At 41.9% G+C, this 20,143-nt stretch overlaps 1 protein-coding gene across 1 annotated transcript; it reads left to right on the top strand.

The window, feature by feature from the left end:
- Positions 1-9,037: 9,037 nt before the first annotated feature.
- On the top strand, positions 9,038-19,497 carry LOC101593468 (eukaryotic translation initiation factor 4E transporter-like). Its single transcript, XM_045152417.1, is given in 4 exon segments — positions 9,038-9,143; positions 17,502-17,765; positions 17,768-18,818; positions 18,820-19,497. Coding segments are annotated over 4 exon segments (2,058 nt in total). The 3' UTR covers positions 19,457-19,497.
- The last annotated feature ends 646 nt before the right edge of the window (positions 19,498-20,143 follow it).

Genomic DNA, 20,143 nt, shown 5'->3' with positions numbered 1-20,143 from the left:
CACTTAAAAAAACCAAGCATGGCAGCCTGCACTTATAATCCAGCACTGAGGAGGTGGAGGCTCACTGACCGTTCAATCCAGCCTAGCTAGGGAAGTCCCAGTCTAGAGAGAACCTCTCTCTCTCTCACACACACACAATAGGTGACTGAACTCAAAGCTGACCTCTGGCTTCCACATGCATACACACATACATGTATACACATGCATACACATGTACAGACATACACAGACATAGAGCTTAAACTTTAATGTGCCTTGATACAAAAGGGGCTTTAAAAGAAGCATTTTTAGGGCTGGAGAGATGGCTCAACAGTTAAGCACTTGCCTGTGAAGCCTAAGGACCCCGGTTCGAGGCTCGATTCCCTGGGACCCACGTTAGCCAGATGCACAAGAGGGTGCACGCATCTGGAGTTCATTTGCAATGGCTGGAGGCACTGGTGCGCCCATTCTCTCTCTCTATCTTCCTCTTTCTCTCTCTGTTGCTCTCAAATAAATAAGCAAAAATAAACAAAAAAAATTAAAAAAGAAGCATTTTTATTTACTCAATCAGCAAAGTGCTTCTACAAGTTGAAGTTCTACAAATTAAAATTGCATTCCTTCTCTTTTCAGATGGGATGACTCAGAAGGCACCATGGTCCTAAGAAGAAGTGACAGAGAAGTGCTCAGCACTGAAATATCTCTATCTCACCTTCCAAGGCTCAGGGTCCATTGTGAAAGATGTGGAGGAAAGAATGTCAGAGCCAAAGGAAGGGTAGGAGTCCTTACATGTTCCTCCAGACACAAAATGGCCTGGATATCAATGACCTGACACTACCTACGTGTGGTGGTTTGAATAGATGGCCCCCAATATATTCAGTTGTTTGTAGTTTTCATCTGCAGCCACCTGGCTGGAGGCAGTGTCATGGGGTGGTTCGTAAGGTGTGATGGTGGGTTTCAGATTTCAAGCTAAAGATATGCAAAGTGTGCCTAGCTACAGTTCCTGAAGTGTGCTGTGTAGCTTTTGGCTTTTAGGCTTGTGCTTCTCTCTGTCTGCTTGGTCCTGTGAAGGCAGGCCAGCTTCTTCTGCCATTATGGAACTTCCCCTGAATCTGTAAGCTTCAGTAAATCCCTTCCTCCATAACTATGCCTGGTCTGGAAGTTTACCTCAGTGAACCTGAGGCTGTTGGCTACAGAACTTGGTACTGAGGAGTGGGCTGATATGTACCTGGCTATGTGGATGTTGGTCTTTTGGAACTTTTGTTTTGGAGGAATGGGACTGCACTTGGTGTTTGCAAATGAAGATGCCTTCTGGAGTTTTATGGACTATTCTGATGAGAGTTTGAGAATGCTAAGTGCAGACAGTATTGAACTTCAAGGCTTGGCTTATGAGCTTTCTAGGGGGAAGGAAAGACTTCAGAGGACTTTTTTGGAACTGGGGTATTGGCATAAGGGCTGGCTGTTTTCTGCTGTCCAGGCCCAAAGAGTTTGATCTAGGTTACATTTGTTATGAACTGTTGTGCTTGGCTAGAGATATTGGACTGAGAGATTTAAGCTTTTCAGCTGTAAAACTTTAAGCAAGTTAAATTTACTGGCACAGAGACTAGCTTTAGATTACTAAAGTTGCTATTGTCAACACATTAGCAATCTTAAGGAAGAAGGTCCAATTGTTTTACATTAAAACAATGAAAACTATGCCTGAGGAAAGACTATCATAGAAATGCAAACCTTTTTGGAAAGAGTTGACTGGAGAAGGAACCTGGTTTTCAAGGTTAGGATTTATTTTGTCCCTGAATTAAGAATATGGCTGTGTCCTAATTGAATTCAGAAGCATGGAAGATGTGAGGAATGGTCATAAACTGCATACGGTTCCAGGAGCTGCTGCTGAGATGCAGCATGAGGCAGGGCATGATGCCCTGATAAGCTGAAAGAGCCTTTGAAAGTTGGACCATGGTTTGCATGAAGACCTAAAGATATTTTGTATATACCATAACAATGCAAGGGCTACCATAGAGTGCATTGTTGGCCAAAGATGGAAGTGTTCCCTGGCTACTCTGCTGAGCTGGAGGGGCAGAATTGGAAAATCTGAAGACTGTCAGTCCCTGGTTATATTGAACTTGAACTGCCAAAGTTTGATGCTTCTTTAATGGTGGTTGAGTTTGCATTGTTTTAGTCTCTCCTTGATATGCCAGTTGAAATGTTTACTCTGTGCCTTTATATGTTAGACATATTTAACTTGTTAGATTTTACAGGTCTTAATATCTGAAATTGGTCAAGACTGTAGGTTCCTTTGAAATTGGACTGAGTACTATTTATAATGTGTGATGGTTATAAATCTATTGGGGGCCAGGGGAAGAATGTGATGGTTTAGATAGATGGCCCCCAATATATTCAGTTGTTTATTTGTTTGTAGTTTGCATCTACAGCCACCTGGCTGGAGGCAGTGTCACTGGGTAGATCATAAGGTGTGATGGTGGTTTCAGATTTCAATCTAATGATAAGCAAAGTGTGCCTAGCTGGAGTTCCTGAAGTGTGCTGTGCTGTGTGGCTTTTGACTTTTAGGCTTGTGCTTCTCTCTGTCTGCTTGGTCCTGTGAAGGCAATCCAGCTTCTTCTGCCATTATGGAACTTCCCCTGGATCTGTAAGCTTCAGTAAATCCCTTCCTCCATAAGTGTGCCTGGTCTGGAAGTTTATCTCAGCTAACCTGAATCTGTGTGCTATACTACTGAAGACCATCATAATAGGAGGAAAAGATCATGGCATCAAAATAATAGAGGCCTGGAGAGGTGGCTCAGCAGTTAAGTGCTTGCCTGTGAAGCCTAAGGACCCAGGTTCGAGGCTCAATTCCCCAGGACCCACGTTAGCCAGATGCACAAGGGGGCGCACGCGTCTGGAGTTCGTTTGCAGTGACTGGAGGCCCTGGTGCACCCATTCTCTCTCTCTGTCTGCCTCTTTCTCTCTCTGTCACTCTCAACTAAATAAATAAAAATGAACAGAAAAATATTAAAAAAATAATAATAATAGGCTGATTGACGGGGGAGGGAATGTGATGGAGGGTGGAGTTTCAAAGGGGAAAGTGGGGGAAGCAATGGAATTACCATGGGATATTGTTTACAATCATGTAAGTTGTTAATAATAATAATAATAATAATAATTGTATTGAGCTTCCATTTCATCCCAGTCAGAATGGCTCTCATCAAGAAAACAAATGTGCCGGGCGTGGTGGCGATGCCTTTAATCCCAGCACTTGGGAGGCAGAGATAGGAGGATCACGTGAGTTCGAGGCCACCCTGAGACTTCATAGTGAATTCCAGGTCAGCCTGGGCTAGAGTGAGACCCTACCTCAAAAAACCAAAAAAAAAAAAGAAAGAAAGAAAACAAATGAAAGAACGTGCTGGCAAGGATAGGGAGGAGAGATGTTAACTAGTGTAGCCACAATGGAAATCAGTCTGGAGAGCCTTCAGAAAACTAAAAATGGAACTACCTTTGTTTTTGGCCTGGAGCTGGCTATGTAGCCCAGGTTGGCCTCAAACTTACCTGTGTCCTCTTGCCTCTGTCTCTGGAGTGTTGATATAACAGGCATGCTCCACCATGCCTGACTAGAGCTACTTTAAAAAATGAGCAAGCTTCATTAATCCCCAGCTGGTAGACCCTTTGGGAGGTGTTGGAGGAGACTGGTTGCTGGGGAAGATCTTGGGGTTCATTAGTCCAGCCCAGTTCAGAGCTAGCTTGCTGTTGCTGGTCTCTCTGCTGCTGATATTTGAAGGTTGCCATGTTTTCTCCATCCTAATGAAGCATCTCCTCAAAACTATATGCCTGAAATCAATCTTTTCTTCCCATAAGCTACTTCTGGTCAGGTGTTAGGTCCCAGCAGTAAGAGGGTAACTGCTACAGAAAATTGTCCTGAGAGGTGCTACAGTTATAGATACATTGGCTCCTCTAATTTCTTCAGATATTCTGATATCATTGGTTTGGGATAAAGTTCAAGCACAGACCTATTTGTCTGCCTGTTGCTCTTGTACTATGAAGACAGAGCTGAGAAATACTCTGGGAAGAAAGGAATCTGTGATGTCATGGAAGATACAGTCAGTATTGGGGTGTCCAGAAACACTAATAAGTGAAATTTAGTATCATCTGTATAATACATTTGGCAATATGTCAAATGACCAAATAAATTGATTCTCTTTCAAAGAACATATCTCAACGAAGTGGGCAGAGAATCAGATTAATATACTGAAATATATGCTGTAACATCAATTATTTGCCAAAAACAAATCCAATAACAATGAGTATAATTAAATGGTCCAACACATTTGTGTTCAATATTTTAACGAAAATCTTAAAATGTGTAGGAAGTTCCCATCTTCATGCATTAGCATTAGAGAGGCCAGTAATGAAGAGCTAGCTCTGAATGCACTGGGCTGGACTAATCAACCCAAGGTCTGCCCCCAGGAACCAGTCTCCTCCAACAAGGCTCTACCTCCCAAAAGGTCCACAATCTGGAGACTAAGTAGAAAGATTAATTACAAAAATTTGAGTCTATAGGGGACATTTTACCTTCAAACAACTACAATAACTTTAAAAGAACCCAAATGAAGCTACCTGATTAAAAAAAAAGTAGTTCTAGCCAGGTATGGTAGAGCATGTCTATAATGCCAGCACTCCAGAGGCAAAAGGATACACTACTGAAGTTTTAATAAAAATAGGATATAAATATATCCAATTATATATATATATAAAATTTGATTCAAATTATTTAAGAAATGCATGCATATAAGAAAGAAAGCTGAGAAGATAGTTCAATTCATAAAATGTTTGCCATGTAAGCACAAGGACATGATTAAAATCCCTGGAACCACATAAAAGCTGGTTTAGGGTGGAACATACTTGTTCCAGTGCTGGGACTGGTGCACTGGTCTACCCTAATTGTTGATCTCCAGGTTCAATAAGAGACAATCTTTAAAAAATAAAGTGGAAAGTGACTGAGTAATACATCCAACATTGACCTCTATCTTCCACACATATGCATGTGTATACACACACACATACAATAATGCATGCACCCATGAATACACACCATGAATACGCATGCAAAAAATGCATGAATACACATGCAAAAAATGAGAAAACAAATACATTAAAGTACTAACAGGGAACTAACAGTCTTATTATGGCCTTCACATTTTCATATATTTTTATTAATGTATATACATGTTAATTTTTTTTATTTACTTATTTGAGTGTGACAGACAGAGAGAATGAGACAATGGGTGTGCCAGGGCTTCCAGCCACTACAAACACATTCCAGACGCATGCACCCCCTTGTGCATCTAGCAAACGTGGGTCCTGGAGAATCAAGCCTTAAACCGGGGTCCTTAGACTTCACAGGCAAGAGCTTAACTACTAAGCCATCTCTCCAGCCCTATACATGTTAATTTTATGAACAGATGAAAACATTTCTTTCCAAAGCCTTTGGTGACAATGTTTGAAATCCCACTTGATTGGAAACCCATGCTTGATTCCTATCATATTAACTGAGTAGACCAATTTTTATAGTTTGAAGGAGAATATATGCTTTTATTATTAAATGATATCAGTAAGATGGAAGTGTCCAAAATAGTTTTAAGTTTCCAGAGCTCTTTTATGAAATTATCCCTTGCATTTATATAAAATATAATTTAATTCTAAATCAAGTATTTCAAGGAGTACAACTGTATAAATTTTGTATAACAAGATTAGAATCATTTTCTAGACTAGTTTGGCCAAAAATTTTAACCTCTAAGGAGAAATTTAACCAGAAATTCCTTGACATTATTATGAATTATATGAATTACACTAAATAATTCATGGCATTAAAAAAAACAACAGAGGAAAATTATATACATTCACTTGTAAAAATCCCCCAATCTGGGAACTTTCTCTTTTTAATTGCCTCCTTCTAAATATTTCTCTTAGGCTGGAGAGATGGCTCAATGGCTAAAGGCACTTGCTTACAAAGCCTGTTAGCCTGGGATCAACTCCCCAGTGTTCAGGTAAAGCCTGATGCATAACATGGTGCATGAATCTGAAGTTTGTTTGCAGTGGCTAGAGGTGCTGGAGCACCCATACTCTCTCTCTCTCTCTCTCATACACATACACACACAAATAAATAAATAAAAATATTTAAAAATAAATAAATATTTCTCTTAATGTCCATGATCATCTCCCGGTAAACAGCTAATCCATTGCCTTACTGTTCCATAATATTTATAATAAGTACACTTGAAATATTTAGTTTTATTTCATGGCAGTTGGTAGTTGAGCCAAGCGCACTGCAACATTGGTTTCCAATTTTACATTCCCCAGGGAAACAGCTGGCTTAATGTCATGGTTATTGACTTAATTGCTGTTTTGCTGACTGGGGGTAATGATTTGTCTAACCCCCTAATTAAATGTAGTTCAGAAAATATGCAGTGGTGCTGGTGAGTATGGTCATGAGTCCAATCTGAGTTAGTGCTTAAAAAGAAAGAGAGAAAGTAGAAAAGGACAGAAGAGGGAAGCCTCCACTTCTAGGCCACAATGACTAAAAATTACACAGCAAACTTAATCAGGCTGCTAGAATTTCAAGGTTGACAAGCCCTGCCCCTTATATTTGCTTACCAGTCATGAATAAGGAAAAAGGCTCTTGTTCACTTGTTTGGGAGAACCAGAGACAAGTTTTTACTATTCAACTCACAAGGTTTGAACAGAGTGCAGGGAGAGGGTAGATAGTCACCACAGACACGCAGGTGACTATTACAGTTTACTGGATTAGGCTGAGCCCAATTAGTACAAGAAAAAAACCAAACCAAACTCCGTGTGATGAAAGAGTCCACATTTGTGAAGGGCAAAGACAATGCACTATGTGTAGATTCTTCTCCAGGCAGGCCTAGCAAAAGAGCTGAACTGAAATTACTCAGGGAAACCCACAACACAAGCACTTCCCCCTGGGTACTTCTCGCTCGCTCTGGGCTCTGGCTGTTCTCCAGCACCGAGCTCAAATTGCATTTTTGCTTTCCAGCAATGGTCAGCTAATTCTCACTCACTGTACAATGGCAAAGGGGGTGGATTGTAACAGCCCACACAATGATGGTTCTTGGGTCTGTTGACATTTTGGAAGGAGAGGAGAGGAGATGAGAGGAGGGGAGGGGAGGGGAAGGGAGGAAAGGGAGGGGAGGGGAGGGGAGAGGAGGGGAGGGGAGGGGAGGGGAGGGGAGAGGAGAGGAGAGGAGGGGAGAGGAAGGGAGGGAAGGGGAGGGGAGGGGAGGGGAGAGGAGGGGGAAGGAGAGGAGGGGAGAGGAGGGGAGAGGAGAGGAGGGGAGAGGAGAGGGGAGGAGAGGAGGGGAGAGGAGAGGGGAGGAGAGGAGAGGAGAGGAGAGGAGAGGAGAGGAGAGGAGAGGAGAGGAGAGGAGAGGAGAGGAGAGGAGAGGAGAGGAGAGGAGAGGAGAGGAGAGGAGAGGAGAGGAGGAGTGAGCCTGCTTTGCTCTCACAGCACCAGGTTTGCTCCTCTTCTCAAGCTACACAGCAGCAACAGCAGCTCCCGAGCAGGTCCAGGCAGCTCCATCTCTGTCCCCAGCCTCACGACTTGGCAGTGCCTTGGGGAAGGGCGCAGGGCTAGGAAAAATGGGATCCTAGGGATGATATCAGGCTTCACTCACATTATAATGAACACATCACCAGAGTGTGTTCTGTGTAAATACACTGACCTCACAGCCAAAGTATATGAATAGCTTACCCTGCCCTCATCTCAACTTTACCAGCAACTCATAATATCAGCAAGAGATTGAATTCTATGATCCTGGAGAAAATATTAATAACTATGTTATAATAGCAAGCTATTTTTGGACTATGACTTGAGTGGATGCACTGAGCTTAAACTTTGAAGGAAATTGGATACAATATCACCACCATCCTCATCATCAACTCCCAGCTGAGGAAAGGGAAAGGTTTTGCCAGGGGTGACATGAGAAGAGGAGTAGAGCCAAGATGAAGTCTGTGTGGTCCTATAATAGGCCTGTGATTTGAACCACTGTAGCAAGGGAAGACAAAAGAAGAGAGAAGAAGTGAGGGAAAAAGAGCCATTGTGAGTCAGCCACACCTAAGTGACAATTCCATGCTACCCTCCATGCCAAGCACTTGTCATCCTTCTGCGAATATCAACAACCTAAAGTCGGTCTATTTCTTGACACCCCTTAATGCACATGAGCACACAGATTCCAAGACCTACCTAAGTTCCTCCACTGGTAACTGCTGACTCAGCACAGTTCAGCTGGCCTGAGGTCCCAGTGACACTTGAACCAACATCCTTGCTGCTGCCAAGAAGACACTTTACTGAGCAGTCTATTTAAAATTTGCACGTTGAATATCTCCTAATTTCCAGGAGAATGAGGAATAATTCCATTTGATCTTATTTTGCTTGATGTTTTATGTTATTTGATTTGTGTTCCTTAAAAATGCCTTAAAAGGGGACAGGGAAGGGAATCCTCAAATGTTACAACTTAACCTTGAAGAGGGAGACAATAGGATCTGCTGTTCTTTCTCACAGACCACAAGATTAATCACTGGAGGCTGTAACACCAAAGAAAACTAAAAATGGAATATGTAAAAATAGAGAAGGTCATTCTTAGAAATCTTATTTTTTTATAGAGAAAATGAGTCCCTCCCCACTCACAGCAAATGGAGCAGGAGGCCTGAATCTTGGGTGCCTGTTGGAGTCTATTACTCACCGGATCATCTCCCTGGCTATGTGATGAAAATGACAAGGGCTAAAGATTTTGGCAGGCTTTGTACAAGACTGATCAATATTTCCTATTTCTCCATTTATGTATCACCACAATTCACTAGCTAAGAGAATGAGTTGACCAAACACTATATGAGAAAAATACAGCAGACCCATAAGTCAAGGTAAAGAGAGAAGGAAAATATTAATGGAAGAAAGGTGATGGAAGAAGGGTTAGGAGGAAAAACATCCACTAAAAGTGCCATAAAAAAATGCTTGTAAGTGAACTTCTGAACATACAATACAGACAATGGGGACAACAAGATGGTCCTCCACATGCAGCAAGCACCAACCCAGCAGTATCGATCTCGTGTCGGGTCATGGTCAACAGGAACCATGGGAAGAAGGGGCATCAGGTCCTCAATACCAAGTGAGGTCATAGAATGTTGGATTATAACATAATTAGCAATTTTACTTTGTTATAATAAAACATTATAGATATAATTGAAAAGTTTTTTGATGCTTGGGTCCCATTCTCTTTCTCTTCCCTTTACTAGAAGTAACTAGAAAGCCAGTGACTCCCCTAATGGCGTTTTCTTTGAAAGCTCAACCATGATGGTGGAAGCCTCACAAGCAGAAGGTGGTCCTCTGGCTCTACATTTTGGGGTCTGCATTTACCCTTTGAGAACTAGAACTAGTGAAACAAAGCTGGACAAAACTGACCAAATACTAGCCAGGTGAATAGCAAACCTTACCTAGGTTCATGCTTGTCCTGGTGGGTTGGGATGAGGACACTGTATCAGAAGCCACTGATGAGTTCCTTCAATTAGACTAAGAAGAACTTGGGGGTAGTAGGCTTAAGAACATGGAAAAGGCCATACCATCACACAGCAAGGGAACCATGAAGCAGCCATGAGGCTTGAGACATGGTTCAGCAGTTAAGAGTGCTTGCCACTTAACCATGAGGACCTCTCAGGGCCACATATTTCCAAGTTCGACTACCCAGATCCTATTTGAAAAGCAGGGTGTGGAACACACCACCTTAAGCAGTCCATGGAAGAATGGGAAGAGACCAAACAATCAATGTGGCAGCAGCTCTGGTTAAGGAAAAACCTCATTTTCAAGGAAATATGCAAAGAAGCAATATGAGATGGACAACCAATGTACCTCTCTGTCCACCACATGTATATATTCATGGGATGCATCCACCTGCACACTCAGCTTGTCACATGAACTAATGACCCACAGCCAGAGGACAGCCTTCTGTCTGTGAGGCTTCTGCTGGCGTCACCTTGCTGACAAAGAAAGGCCATCAGGGGAGTCACTCACTGGCCTTCTAGTTACCTATAGGAAGAGGAAGAGGAAGAAAATGGGACCCAAGCATCAAAAAAGGTTTTACTTTCATCCCAAATATTTCATTATCACAAAATAATATTGGAGTTTAAGATGTTAATTATAAGTCTTATATGCTTTTGCTCTACTTTTATTATAACAAAAATTTTAAAAGAAGTCTACCTCCCTCAAAAATTATTGAGAAATTGGAAAGATAAGAGAGTAGAAGAGATGGAGTAGGGTTAAGCAGGAAAGAAGAATGAGGGTGAGACCAGAGAGAGTGAGAGAAGGAGAGGATATTTGTAGGTTGAAAGGCTCTTCAAGGCTATTAGTGAACCCTGCAGTAAAATGACAACAGATCCAGCTCCATGAGAGGTTGCAAGTACCCAAAGCAAAGCAATCATAAAAGCAAAGGTTCCAGAAAACATCAACAGACAAAGATTTCATGAAAAGACACAGAGGAGCACTGGAGGAAGGATAACAGCAAAACTTCAAATTAAAGAATTATGGTCAACAGGAAAATTTGGATGTTTTCAGAATGCCTAGGGGCCTGGTCACCATCAAACTCACTTGTCATATACTTTGCATGGAATTGTATAACTCACCATGGGAATATTTGAAATGAGAGTTACTGTGGAAGAATTCATCTTACAATCAAATTCCAAGTCAACTTACCAGGGAATTTATCTTCTTGTATGTGAAGTGTCTACTTCATTTACATTTTGAGTACACAGGTTAGTGCTGTTCACAAACATAGCACTGGAGCTTACCCACCTGCTGTCTTCAATACAGAAAAATACATTCCCATTTTGATAGGAAAAAGGTTTTTTTTTGTTTTTTCTTATAGGAGTTTACTCTTTAGTAGTAAAGTTCACAGGTTGAAATATGCAGTGATGGAGAGAAGGAAAATATTGTACACACATATTGATCATTTCCTTTCATTAACTGAGTCTGGGGTGAGAGAGAAGGCATCGTCACTGCAGGTGGAATTCATCTTCTCATGAATCCCAGCTGCTTAATTAAATCAGTTGAATGTTTCTAATTTTATTGTCTTTTTGATGACCACATTCATTTACTGGGAAAGATAGAACTTTTTTAAGATGGCTAAAGGTCATATTAGGTTGAATTTCTTTGGGAGAAACTTAGAATTGAACTCTTACTACAAAGAAAAGATCCACTCAGACAAGTCACTGACAGAGTCCCTTCCTCTACTTCTTAAGGCTATTAGAGAACAAAGCAATCAAATACCTAGTGATTGATTTCTATAAGCCACACAGGACAAAAACAAAAGAGAAAGAGAGAGAGAGAGAGAGAGAGAGAGAGAGAGAGAGAGAGAGAGAGAGAGTCCTGCCTCTCTACTTGTAGTCCCTGGAGAAAGTAGAATTTATGACAGCATCTGGCCAGCAGAAAAACACCAAAATTTAGGAAAATGCATTTCTTCAAACTCTTCCCAGAACAGAAGAAAATACAAAGAAGCAGGGGAAATTGACACAGTTCAAAGCAACATAAGGAGACTCAGACATCTGTACCAGATCAAAAAGGGAATATCCAAACCTGGAGGTCATTCAAGACACACTTTCAGTGAATCTGTGGTTGTATTTATTTAAGAAAATGAAATAAGTAGATTTCTGGGAGGGACATATAAAAAATGGAATGCAGTGAAGGGCAGAATATTAAGAACAGTTCACACAAGGGAATTAATGTAGACATCAGTGTCTCCTGTAATTAGACATTTTTTGCACCCTCCCTTTCAAATAAAAAAAGAAGTGACTTCTAGACAAGCTGCTTTGAAAAGTGAAGAAACTTGCCCAGTCACATCACTTTATTATCATTATCAGTGAATACTCTATTTTTCCTTGCTTGAAAGGGCAGACTTTATTCCTGCTTGTATTTTGTAAATTGTTTCTGGAAGTTCATTTGTTCCATCATGAGACCCACATAAAATCGAGCTCTCAAATTTGAAGGCCCTTATATTCTCTGTTGCTCTAGGTTACCACAGGCATTTTTCCTTCCAATTCTATTTGGACTGAATCCTTCCCCACCAGGGTCTCACTTCCCACCACCCCTCTGGGCCCTTTACCGGTTCCCAATCTTTTCAAAAAGCTTCATTTCCTAATTTCCTAGAGCATCACCTACTCATGGCATGTGGCATATGGAAGGTCTAAAGCACATTGAGAATTATGTCGTAGCACCCTGCATGCTCCAGTAATATAAAATGTAATAACCTATTTTATGCTGCTTAGCTAAGTGAAAAATGATATGAATTTGTATGCATATCCTGATGGTGTTAACATTACCCAAGAGGAGATCTTAAAAAAAAAGATGGAAATATACAAAAGTGTGAATAGCAGTTAAGGTAATAAAATCACCATTAATCTTTTTCTTCCCTCCCTCAAATTTTCTTCATTTTGTCTGATGTACTTGTCCTGCACACACAGCTGGGCAGCTTCCCCTCCTGATTCATGCCCTTGGGCTTTTTTTCCCCTAGGGATGAGAGACTGTTGTCTCAGCTCTGCTAAGGGAAACAAGTCTGTAGCTCAGTTCTGGGGTGAGCTGCATTCTAGTGGTTCATCAGAGGTGACCTCTAGCTCTGTGGGATTCAATGTTTCACACAAGTTCAGTTGAAAATGTATGATTGCCTAGAGGTTGTTTCTGTTCCTCTGTAGAAATACTCTTTGGCAAAGTACTAACCATGAGGGCTTTTACACAAAGGAGTCCTGCACAATGATGGCAGTCACCATGTGGCATTTGGAAAATTGATGTTGAGAATTCTAAATATCATTTTTATGAGCAACTTTGAAAACTTACTTCTGTCCTCAGTACCAGTGATAACTAAGCTCTTCTGAGAAACTTCCGTTTTAAAATCAGACATTCAAATAAACCCCCTTGCCCTGGTCACCAGGGAGCCTGTATTTTTATTCCAAAGGACAACATTTTCTATACCTAATAATTCCTTATTTCTGTTTCTCTTTAGTCTACATTTTTATAAACTGTCATGTAGTCCAGGCTGACTTTGAAGTTTGAAGTGACTGAGCTGGATTTTCCTATGCCTCTGCTTCCAGAGTGCTGTCTCGCTCAGATATGTTGCATTCTTTTAAAATGTTGCCTTAAACTCTTTAGAAAACAAGGTAGTTATAAGAAAACACTTATCTAGAAACTTGCCATGGTGGCACATGCCTGTAATTTTAGCACTCAGGAGGATTAGAAGTTCAAGGTCATCCTTGCTTCTTATAGCAAGTTCTGGGCTAGCCTGGGATACATAAGACCTTGTCAAGGGAAAGGAAGGCAAAGGAAAGGAAAGCTTGCTTTACTCTTATAAAAGGAGGAAAATGAAAATTACCTTTGAAATGATAAAAACACATGGTATGAACTTTCCTTCATTCTTAGGAAATTCACAGCCTGTATCTTTTGGGGCAAAACAGCACTAATAAAGAAAAGAATCTCCAACCTGCAATGTTTTCTCCAAGAAACCTGGGAGGTTTTCCATGAGAAAGCTGGGGAGCTCTAAGTTCTGAGCTGACAAAATGTTTTTGCTAAGCACATTTCATTTTTCTCTGTGCTTTATCCCAGGAAAATGTGTGAGGTGGAAAGTGCGCTGTGGCTTGCTTTCCAACAGCATTTGCACACATCAATATTCTTATTTTTAGGAACAAAATAAGGTAAGATGAGTCACAAGAATTCTTTGTCCAAGTGGCTTTCATGAGTAGTGGTAGGTTCCAGTTCTGTCACAGCATGAGGTGGCAAACCTGTGGTCCCACACAGGACTTCTGGACACACCCCATGGTGTAAGTGCCATTGAATGTCCCTACCATGGCTCCTCAGCGGTCCCTTGGGACTCAGAATGAATTGTTAAGGGTGAATACTTTACTCACTGCTGGTGGGAGTTCAAGGAAACCCAGTATGATAGTATCTATAAAACTTAGAAATAGAACTACCATATGAAATAGCGATCCCACTCCTGGGCATTTACCCAAAGCACTGCATATTCACCGAGATACCTGCCCACATGTGTTTGTTGCTGCTGTATACACAATAGCAGGGACATGGAACCAGCCTAGATGCTCACCAGCTGATGAATAAATAATGAAAACGTGGCACATACCCAATGGAATCTTATTCAACTATTAAGAAAAACAAAATTATGACCTCTTCAGGAAAATGGACTGATTTATAAAGGATTATGTTAGGCAAGGTGTCCCAAACTCAGAATGACAAAAACTACATCTTCTTTCTCATATGTGGCTCCTAGCAACAATATATATATATATATATATATATATATATATATATATACACATAAATGGAAGTAAACATGGGTAAAGCCTAAAAAACTAGAAAGGAGACCAAGAGCAGGTACAAAGTAATGCTGAGGAAGGGGAGAGGGGAAAAGGATGTATGTGACAAGAAAGCAGAGAGGAGATCATGGGAGGGGGGATATAAGAGAGGCCAGGGAATGGGGGAAGTGAAGGAGGGAGAACCAATTAAAACAAATTTTGTTTGAAAATGTCTTAATGATAGCTAATGCTGTGTATGCTAATTTTAAAAATATTTTAACAAAGAGTAAATGGTCTTGAGGCAGGAGCTGTGGCCTATATCTGTAATTCCAACACCTGGGAAGCTGAGTCAGGATGGTGAGTTTGAGGCTATACTGGGCTATAGAGCAAGACCTTGCCTCAGACAACAATGGCTCCAAAAGTGCATACTTCTAAGCACTGCTTCAGAGAGGTAAGGTTTAAAACATCTTATGCATTATGATCTAGAGCTAGTTTGTTTCCACCATAAATTATTTTCTAGAAAAAAATAGCCTATCTCTTTTTGCTGGAAGGGAGCTACACCTAGTCACTAGACATCTATGTCATTTCTATGTCGTTTAGTTAGTGCACATCCTCTATAAAAATAAGCTTCCAAAAGATGACTACATTACCTTAAGTAACAGCATATAGTGGCACTAGTTCTCACCATGTGATGGGAGCCATGTAAAGCTCTATTAAGTTATACTCTAACACCAAGCTGCAATGGTCTGAGTGCTTGTGTCCCTCCAGAATTTATATGTTGAAAGTTAATCTCTAAGATGATAGCATTAGGTGGGACATCTGGGGGGATGATTATCTCACAAGGGCAAAAATTTGATGAGTTGGAGTCACCCTCTGGATAAACAGACAATATTATTTATAATTTAGACAATATCTTATATCCAACTTGGGCCAGAAATCCTTATAATACACACCCATAAACTCACAAAGACACAAATTCCTACCTGCTCACCGCTTGGTTAATGGGCCTTGCACAGACTATTTAAAATGCTGTCTAGAGGCAGAAAACTTCAAATTGGAATTACTAAACACCACTGACTTATTAGCCCCTTCATTCCTGAGCTCTGAAACCCTAAAGATACTGGGAAAGGTAAGAAGCTTCAGCAGTGCCATAATTAGAATTTTTCTCACTGAAATAGTAGAGGTCTGATTCAGCTCTGAAATCCCATGGTGCTCTGACAAGGCCATTGTTCCTTTTCCCTCAGCCAACATTGGGTACCTCATCACTCTGCTGAAGGTGTTCTAAACCCTAGGAGAACTTGCCAGGCTCCAACAGGACAGCTCTACTGGACATCTCTCAGAACTACACTGAGGGACACACACAGATTTCAGGAAGAGTGACTATTGCTTCTGGGACCTGGAAAACCAGGGTTTGCTACTACCAATGGGACATATCCAGGTAGAAGTCATAGGACAGGCGTGGGTACCTACAATCCCACCCATGACAGTTAAGAATGATGCTCCATTCACATTCTTTCTATCAAAGACTATTACAGAATCATAGTCATCTGTAACTACACACAATGGAATGTTACTTTCAACTTCTTTCCAAAAATCATCAATACCAGGTAGGGGTAACTTGTACCTAGTTCAAGATTATGCTGCCATGTTATAAAAGGAATTTAGCACAGCATGTCGCTCATGTTAGATATGAGTGTGGGTTCCAGGAAAAATTTGAAAACACTTTATCAGCACAATAAGAACAACTAAGGTATATAGATCATCCTCACTGTCACTTAAAGGGCCTTGTGAGTACATTCTTGGAGCCTCCTAGGATGCCATGGCTGTGACCCCAATTTTATAGGAACATCAAAACAGAGAAAAGGTTAACACACACTTTTAATCCCAGCACTTGGGAGGCAGAGGCAGGAGGATTGCCGTGAGTTTGAGGTCACCCTGATACTACATAGTAAATTCAGGTCAGTCTGGGCTAGAGTGAAACCATACCTCAAATAAAATTAAAATAATTAATTAATTTAATTAAATAAATAAAGACAAAGCTACAAGGGACAGAAATAGGAACACTTTTGTTATCCCCAACTTTACCAAGTAGGACAACTTGTATGAGATGACAAACCTTCACGAGCTGTCTTCCATAAGATACTAGAGATGTGACCAAATGTAAGAACAAGAAGACACATGACAGTCAATGGGGTTCTGTGTGGGAAGAGGGGTTATGGGATTCACTGAGATGGGTGGGAGGAGGAGGTTCCAAGTGTCAATACTAATGAGTTTAGGCTTTTGGAGGCAATGTGCAATTATAAAATACAAACCACCAGTCTCCTATTCCAAACAAACCACCTATTCCCACCATAATCCAAAGAAGAGTTTTTAAAATTAGTATGTAAATACTTAGAAAAACACACAGAACTCTTCCCAAATCCATTAAACCACAAGAAAGTCACTACCATTGTGTTTCTCTAATTGCAAAGCAAATCTAAATACAGGAAAGGTGTTTAATATCTAAGCAAGACTTGCCTGACCAGTAACGTTTCCTATCAGAGATATTTTGGTGATTAGAAAACAAAGTTTCTGATGGCTAAAAAGAAAGCCTGGAGGAAGCAAAGGGGAGAATGGGAAGCTGCTGGTCAAAGGGCAGAAAGCTTTAGACATGAGAAATGAATAGGCTTCACCAGCAGTCTAGTGGACATAACCAATAATAATGTATTCAATATTTCAAAATAACTAAGAGAATATTAATAAGCTTGATTGAAACATGTGAAATTGAATATAAAGACATAACATCATACCTCGTAAATACATACAATCAAGATTTACTTACCAAAGTAATATTAAAAATAATTGTAAAGTTAACTTTAATTTTTAAAAAATAACAAAATAGGAAAAGAAGATATTAATGGACTAGAAACTGTCTGATAGGGTATCAGGCCTATCTGCATAAATATGCAAACCCCAGGCAGCTCAGGTGAGAAGCAAAGGAAACTGGAATAGAATTTGACCTGATAGTTACTGTTTTCACCCGTAATTTCCAAATAATCTTTGTTTCAATAGTTCCAATAATTTCTCCAGCGAATGTCTCCTGAAATGAACTCGACTTAAGGAAATGATACTAGATTCAAAAAGTACAGCTCCATTTCTCTTTGTTTCCTGTGTGGACTTCTTTCCATGGGCAGACTCCTAAGAATTCTTAGATGGGTGGTTCTCTAACCCAAGCCAGTCAGGAAGCAGGTCCAGCAGCCTTGGGTCTACACCACACGAAGAGCTGGAGAGACTCGCAGGTCTGGAACAAGCCATCCTCTCTCCTGGACAAAACTCGGGGAATTATTTTGCTCCTATACCATTGGAAGATCATGCTGAAAATAAAGTGGACATTTTAGAAATGCTACAAAAAGCCAAAGTGGATTTAAAGCCTCTTCTTTCCAGCCTTTCTGCAAATAAGGAAAAACTTAGAGTTCCCACTCGGGGGTTGTACTGTCAGTGGAAGAGGTAGAAGCAGGGCTCAAGGGCTTGAGAGTGGACCAGCGAGTGAAGCATGCGGCTCCCTTCATGGCAGAGCACCTAGAGGAGACGCCGAACGCCGTCACCAGCAGTCGACACGTCAAGAAAGATGGAGACATGACTGCCTTCAACAAGCTCGTGAGCACCATGAAGGCCAGCGGGACGTTGCCTTCTCAGCCCGAAGTCGGCCGAAACCTTGAAAGTCATTTGTTGACACCAACTGAGATTCCAAGCCAGCCTGTCCCTAAGAACATCCTGCAGGAACTTTTGGGTCAACCAGTTCAGAGACCTGCTTCTTCCAGTCTTCTGAGTGGCCTCATGGGGAGCTTGGAGCCTACTGCATCCTTACTGGGCCAGAGAGCACCCTCTCCTCTCATGTCACAGGTGTTTCAAACTCGAGCGTCCTCCGCAGACTACCTTCGTCCAAGGATACCGTCACCCCTCGGTTTCGCACCAGGACCCCCGCAGCTGCTTGGAGATCCATTCCAAGGCATGCGCAAGCCCATGAGCCCCATCACAGCCCAGATGAGCCAGCTAGAGTTGCAGCAGGCAGCTTTGGAGGGCCTGGCCCTGCCACATGACCTAGCAGGACCGGCAACAAACTTCTACCAGCCTGGTTTTGCCAAACCACAAATCGACAGAACCAGAGATGGATTCAGAAACAGGCAGCAGAGAGTGTCGAAATCACCAGTGCCGGTGCACCGGGGAAGTTCCTCGTCCCCTGCTCCTGCTGCTTCCATCACAAGCATGCTCTCTCCCTCCTTCACCCCTACCTCAGTGATCCGGAAGATGTACGAGAGCAGGGAGAGAAGCAAGGAGGAGCCCGCGCTGGGGAAGATGGTTCCCAGTGACAGTAAGGAGGACGATTGGAAGGCCGGCGACACGCTCACTCAGCCCGAGAACCTGCTGTCCTCTAACTGCATATCCAATACTGATCGAGACTCTTCGCCTACAACGAATCCCAAAGTTTCAGCATCACAGCGGTCTTCATGCGCCACACCAGACCAGCCGCTACACCAAAGAACAAGACTATCGACCGAAAACAGCTGGGAGGAAAACACCCACCTTGGCATCTCCAGTGCCAGGGACACCTTTTCTGCGCCCTGCTCATCAAGTTCCCATCGTTCCCCATGTTCCTATTGTCAGGCCCACTCACCAGCTTCACCCAGGGTTGGTCCAGAGGATGCTAGCCCAGGGAGTACATCCACAGCATCTTCCAAGTCTGCTCCAAGCTGGTGTGCTTCCTCCAGGGATGGACTTGACTCACTTACAGGGCGTACCTGGGCCAATCCTAGGTCAGCCCTTTTTCCCTTTACCTGCTGCTAACCATCCCCTCCTCAGCCCGCGTCCTGGGACACCTCTGCATCTGGCAATGATGCAGCAGCAACTGCAGCGCTCAGTTTTGCATCCTCCTGGTTCTGGTTCCCAGACTGCGGCCATCAGCCCGCAGACCCCTCAGCACATGCCCAGCCCGGCAGGCCTGCCCCACGTGCACTCCCAGATGGAGCATCGTCCCAGCCAGAGGAGCAGCTCCCCCGTGGGTCTTGCCAAATGGTTTGGCTCAGATGTACTCCAGCAGCCCCTGCCCTCCATTCCTACCAAAGTCATCAGCGTCGATGAACTGGAGTATCGACAATGAACAGGGCAGGCAGGACCCATGAGGGTGGGACTCAGGACTCTGCTTCTCATTTGTTTGTGGGCTTTTACATGGAGCCTTTTAGAGGACTCGCATACCTAGCGAAATATGCATTATGACCGAAGGACGTAAGCCAGTTGAGTGAAGCCTACATGATCTGAATATGGATACAGTGCTGTCAATCCGGCAAACAGTCTTTCTTTTGTAAGATATGTGAATGAAGTGTTGGTGTCTTCACCAAGAGGTGGCACCTAAGGGTTCTGAGAAAATACAATGTACAGACCCTTATGTACAGACCTGTGTATAAACTTTTGTACATACATAGAGGATAGCTTTTTTGAACTTAATACAGCTATACATAAAATAGCTATTAGTTAAGCCTGTGTCAATTGTTTGGATTTTTTTTCACGTGTACATTTGGGATTTCTTCTCTTTTGGTTTATTAAAATTGCATATGCTGAGAAAAAAAAAAGAATTCTTAGATGGTCAAGAGAAGATAGAGCAGGGTTGGGTTGGTATCAGGGAAGGAAAAAATAAGCAACTTTGTTAAATGACTAATACCTTCTCACAAACATAGAAGAGAAAGTTAAAACAACAGAAAACTATAACTCCCGTTTCGCATCCCCCTTCAAAGTATTAACAGGCTTTCTAGCCTCTGTACTTTGCTCTCAGCGATAATCAGAACAGCAG

The sequence above is a fragment of the Jaculus jaculus genome, chromosome 1, assembly GCF_020740685.1.
Source record: "Jaculus jaculus isolate mJacJac1 chromosome 1, mJacJac1.mat.Y.cur, whole genome shotgun sequence".
NCBI classification, from domain to species: Eukaryota; Metazoa; Chordata; class Mammalia; order Rodentia; family Dipodidae; genus Jaculus; species Jaculus jaculus.
The sequence above is the reverse complement of the archived record's forward strand: the minus strand, read 5'-3'. Positions and strand labels throughout refer to the sequence as shown.